Source organism: Chiloscyllium plagiosum, chromosome 20, assembly GCF_004010195.1.
Source record: "Chiloscyllium plagiosum isolate BGI_BamShark_2017 chromosome 20, ASM401019v2, whole genome shotgun sequence".
Classification (NCBI taxonomy): Eukaryota; Metazoa; Chordata; class Chondrichthyes; order Orectolobiformes; family Hemiscylliidae; genus Chiloscyllium; species Chiloscyllium plagiosum.
In genome coordinates, this window is record NC_057729.1 from 60,412,270 (window position 1) to 60,417,903 (window position 5,634).

General features: G+C 43.0%; 1 protein-coding gene across 4 annotated transcripts in view; it reads right to left on the reverse strand.

The window, feature by feature from the left end:
* LOC122560333 (CMP-N-acetylneuraminate-beta-galactosamide-alpha-2,3-sialyltransferase 2-like) overlaps positions 1-5,634 on the reverse strand; it is a 27,479-nt gene that overhangs the window by 11,126 nt on the left and 10,719 nt on the right. For 3 of the 4 annotated variants that reach the window (XM_043710979.1, XM_043710978.1, XM_043710977.1), the window contains 2 exons: positions 4,068-4,113; positions 2,951-3,070 (listed from right to left, as the gene is read on the reverse strand). In XM_043710979.1, the coding sequence (XP_043566914.1) occupies positions 2,951-3,070; positions 4,068-4,113 (166 nt within the window). The remainder of the gene's footprint in view (positions 1-2,950; positions 3,071-4,067; positions 4,114-5,634) is intronic. The other variant, XM_043710980.1, reaches the window with a different exon arrangement.

The following is a 5,634-nucleotide window of genomic DNA, read 5'->3' on the forward strand; positions in this document are numbered from 1 at the left end:
ATGGGGGTGGGGATGAAGGTGATAGGTCAGAGAGGAGGGTGGAGTGGATAGGTGGAAAGGAAGATAGGCAGGTAGGACAGGTCATGAGAGCGGTGCTGAGCTGGAAGTTTGGAGCTGGGGTGAGGTGGGGGAAGGGGAAATGAGGAAACTGGTGAAGTCCACATTGATGCCCTGGGGTTGAAGTGTTCCGAGGCAGAAGATGAAGCAAGGGAAGGGCTGGATTTTCCAGACTTTACGAAGTATCAGCTGAGTTCTCTATTAAGCTACATAGCTGATTGGGTCTCGTGTGACCCGCAATCAATCTGGATGGACATCGAGGCCTCTCAAGCAAAGTGTCCCCTTATTAATCTCCTATTTTTAGATAAAATTAAAATCATTATGGACCATTGCAAAAACCCTACTGTATTAAATACAATTAAAGCATGGAAGCTAATGCGGCAAAACGAGGGCAACTCACAAAAAAACCTCCCCTTATGCTACTATAGTGGGAGCATGGGGTTTTCAACCAGGGCTCACAGATGCCACATTTAAATCCTGGAGGTCCAGGGGTATTTCCTGTTTAGGGGATCTGTTCGATGAGGAGGTTATGATGTCTTTTGAACAGTTACACCAGAAATTTGGACTACCCCCTAATGGAGACCTCTTTCGGTACTTCCAAATTCGAGATTACGTACAGAAGAAAACTACGTTATTAAATTGCTCTTATAAATCAGATAGGGAACGAAGAGTGTTGTGCCGATGAGTTTACCCTCGGTCAGCACTCTCTATCATTCACTACATAACGAAGTTTTGGAAGACATGGAAAGATTGTTTAAAACATGGAATCAGGAATTGGGGTTGGTAATCTCTTCACAAATGTGGGACGACATCTGGGAAAATGCCAGAAAGATTTCTATCTGTAATAGAACCCAAGCTATTCAAGTGAACTTACTCCATATGACTCATATAGCACCAGAATGATTGGCAAAATTTAGGGCAGGAGCATCTCCAATGTGTCCTAAATGTAAAACAGAGGTGGGCACTCTCACACACTGCTTATGGACATGTCATAAGATCCGCAAATACTGTCAGAGTAGCAAATGCTCTGACAGAAATCTTGGGAGCGGAAATTAGGGTGGATCCAGTATCTCTTCTCCTGGGCTTTTCGAGCTTGCCTTGCCTGGATGTGCACGGGAGGAAATTATTCTCCATTCTCTCCTTTTGTGCAACGAAACATATCTTAGTAAATTGGGTAGCTGAGGGCCCTCCAGGACGTCTGAATTGGTATAGGTTGGTTATATGTATTCCCCTTGACTTCCTTACAAATATGGTGCATCAGAAAACTGAATTATTTTATAAAATATGGCAGCCCTTTCTGAACTATATAGATACAGATATTTCGGCCATTTTGTCAAGGGCTTTTATCTAGTTCTGGCTGGTCCGGGGGCCCCCAGGGAGAGGAATCCCGTACAAATACAGGTTTTATTATGACTTGATGTTAATTCGTTCTGAGCATGTACCTCATTATTTAATTATTGTTTTTTTTTTATTTTATTATACGTTCTGGTTAGTTATAGGTTAGATTAGTAGTTAGTTTTTTTTATCTTTTCTCTTTGTTTGCTATGTTTTGGCTATTATTTATTTAATATTTAATTGTATATTAATGTTTGTATTTGTATGTATTATTTTGTAAGTTTGTAATAATATGTTATAAAAAAATTTTCTTTTTTAAAAATATCTATCAAAAAAAATGCTCTGCTATTTATAACAGACACTAACATCTCCCAGTAACAATAAGTAACCTGTAATGTCCTGTTTAATGTCTCCTTTTTATTTAAATAAAGGTGTTACATTGTTGTTTTCCAATCTTTTGGGACTGTTCCAGAATCTAAGAATTGCTTGAAAAGTACAGCTGTCCATGTTCCCACTCTGTTAGAACCTGCAGCAGTTTAATGATTTCTACACAGTCACACTTCAGTTTGCTTTCCTGTCAGCCCTTTCCTGATATTTATGTCCCGTACTTCGATTTACTTTATCTTATATTTATGGTCTCCAGTTTTGGATTTCCCCTACAAGTTAACACATCTCTATCTTTATTCCATTAACAGCCAATCAATTATAAAGATCTCTATCAGCTCGAGAGAAAAGAATTTTTGATCCTGATCTTTCAATGAATAGCTCTTAAAATCACTGACTTGTTAAAAAATACCTGTCATTGTACAAGATGGATTGTACAAGCTGCTCTGCAGTAATTCACCAAGGTCCCTGCAACAGCCAGCTTCCAAACCCACGACCACTTTCATCTAGAAGGACAAGGGCAGCAGATACATGGGAATACCACCCCTGCAAGTTCCCCTCCAAGGCACTCATCATCCTGACTTGGAAATACATCGCCGTTCCCTCACTGTCACTGGGTCAAAATCCTGGAATTTCCCTCCAAGTGCATTGTGGATCTACCTACAGCACATGGACTGCAGCGGTTTAAGAAGGCAGCTCGCCCCCACCTTCTCAAGGGGCAACTGTATCTCTGCTGTAGGACTCTATGATTCTATAACTAGGGATGGGCAATAAACACTGGTCCAGGCAGAGACACCCACATCCCATAAATAACATTTTTAGAAAGTCTATGTGAAGTTCCTCCAGGAGGGGTGCATCACCAAGTGAATGGTAAAACAAAATTAGTTGCATGCTAGCTACAGACAAGACTTTTGGAAAGCTATTGTCAGTTAACTCACTGATCTTCAAACTAATCCACTCTCCTTCAAACCTGTGTTCCTCAGAACCTGAAACTGTTTCTTTCTGCACAGATGCTGCCCAATGTGCTGAGTATTTCCCAGCATTTTCAATTTTATTTCAACGGCAAAGCACTCACAGGGCAGTTTGCTGCTCTGCTTGAACCAGGTTAATCAAAACAATCCAGCCGCTGTCAGCACGAGCAGATCAATCATACTTGGGGTTTCTCTGCCTTTACCTGATCACAGATGTGAAGCCCAAAGATAAGAGCCAGCATCCCAGTGGATGGGTACTTCCCATAATGCTCAGTCCATTTGTCATGGACATACTTGAAGAAGACTGGATGAAAGATGATGACCTGGTGAGAGAGTGATGTGGGAAATAATCACCTGCTGTTGAACAACATGAGTGATCGCAGAGAAAACATTCACAGGAGAACAATCTGAACATCTGATGATCCTGGTCACTGTCAGTTTCTGTACACACATCACACACTGTACTCTCTCTCTCACACACACACACACACACTGCTCACACTCACATCACACACTGTACTCTCTCACACACACACACTGCTCACACTCACATCACACACTACTGTCTCACATACACAGTGTTCACACTCACATCACACACTGTACTCACACAGTGTTCACACACACACCACACACTGTACTCTCTCACACACACACACAATGTTCACACTCACATTACACACTGTACTCTCTCACACACACAGTGTTCACACATCACACACTATCTCTCACACACACACAGTGTTCACACATCACACACTATCTCTCACACACACAGTGTTCACACTCACATCACACACTGTACTCACACACACACACAGTGTTCACACTCTCATCACACACTGTACTCACACACATCACACACTACTACACAGTGTTCACACTCACATTACACACTGTACTCTCACACACACAGTGTTCACACTCACATCACACACTGTACTCACACAGTGTTCACACATCACACACTGTACTCTCACACAGTGTTCACACTCACATACATATACTGTACTCACATAGTGTTCACACTCACATCACACACTGTTCACACTCACATTACACACTATTCATACAGTGTTCACACACACACATATACTGTACTCACACACACACACTGTTCACACTCACATCACACACTGTACTCACACACAGTGTTCACACTCATACATATACTATACTCCTACACACACACACATGTGCACACAATTTATTTTGATAAATGTATACTTGCGTATGCACATTTTCTCACACCTACACCCTAGACTGATATACCTCAATCATGTGGAAATGGTGTATGTCTCTACTACAATAACATCTCACCTTGCCGCGATCAGCGGTAATGGGACCTTTCAGTTTCCTGAACATCCTGGAAAGGGAGAAACACAAGAGAGAGGTTTCCTGTCTGTGTAACAGCGGAATGTGGTCAGACAGCAACAGGCAGGCAAGAGGAGATTCAAGAGGGACCTACACCTAGGAAATACCTAGAGAAAAAAAAACCAGAAAAAAAACACCAGAAAACACAGCAGGAGCAAAACCAGGAAGCGTGGCTTCAGATCAACTGGGGGTCAGTTGGAATATTCGGAACTGTGAAGTCTACATCAAAGATGCCCCTGTCATCAACCTCAGTCATTTGGATGTGAAATGCCTTTGGAAACAGACCTAAAGAGAACTGGATAAAGTCGCAAAGGGTAAATGAAATGTACTTGGCTATGGGAGAGGGACAGGGATGATGGATTTATTGATTTATTTATGGGGTGGGAAGGCTCCTATAGTGGTGAATCATTCTCTGATTCTCAAATGTGTTGACAGAAGGAGGGCGGGTGGAACTTACACAGAGAGCAAAGACTGTGTGCAGCATCACCTGAAGACTGCAAGGAAGACTTGTATTTATATAGCACCTTTCATAGCCTCAGAATGTCTCAAAACATTTCTCAGGCAATCGAGTCCATTTAAATGTCAAAAACTTGGTGGCCAATCTGAGCACTGCAGGATCCCATACACCAACCTGCTAGTTCCCAGATGATTTGCCTATTTGGTGTTGTTGGTGGATTGGCCAGAATAACTGGTAACCACACACCTCCCCTTCAAAAGGGGGTTTGGTGGTGGAGGTGGTTGTATCAAGATCTTATCTAAAAGCAACTCCTTATGCTGTAGCAGTATTCTCTCTATACTACATTGGAGGGTCAGCCTAAGAATTTTGTGTTCAGGTCCCAGAGTGGGATTTGAACGGATTGACTCAGAACCAAGAATTCAGCCACTGATATGACCTGGCATTGCAGTGGCGGGGTCAGAAGCCGAGTTGGGATGGGATGTTGGATATCATGCAGAAAGCCACAGAGTGCTGAGGGTCTGTGTTGATTGTGGAAACATTGGCTTATCCAGGAGACAGTGACCAGCAGTCAGATACAATCAGACAGATAGAGTCATAGAGATGTACAGCACGGAAACAGACCCTTCGGTCCAATCCGTCCATGCCGACCAGATATCCCAACACAATCTAGTCCCACATGCCAGCACCCGGCCCATATCCCTCCAAACCCTTCCTATTCATAAACCCATCTAAATGCCTCTTAAATGTTGCAATTGTACCAGCCTCCACCACATCCTCTGGCAGCTCATTCCATACACGTACCACCCTCTGCGTGAAAAGGTTGCCCCTTAGGTCTCTTTTGTACCTTTCCCCTCTCACCCTAAACCTATGAGGAGAAAGTGAGATCTGCAGATGCTGGAGATCAGAGCTGAAAATGTGTTGCTGGAAAAGTGCAGCAGGTCAGGCAGCATCCAGGGAACAGGAGAATCGACGTTTCGGGCATAAGCCCTTCCTCAGGAATGAGGAAAGTTTGTCCAGCAGGCTAAGATAAAAGGTAGGGAGGAGGGACTTGGGGGA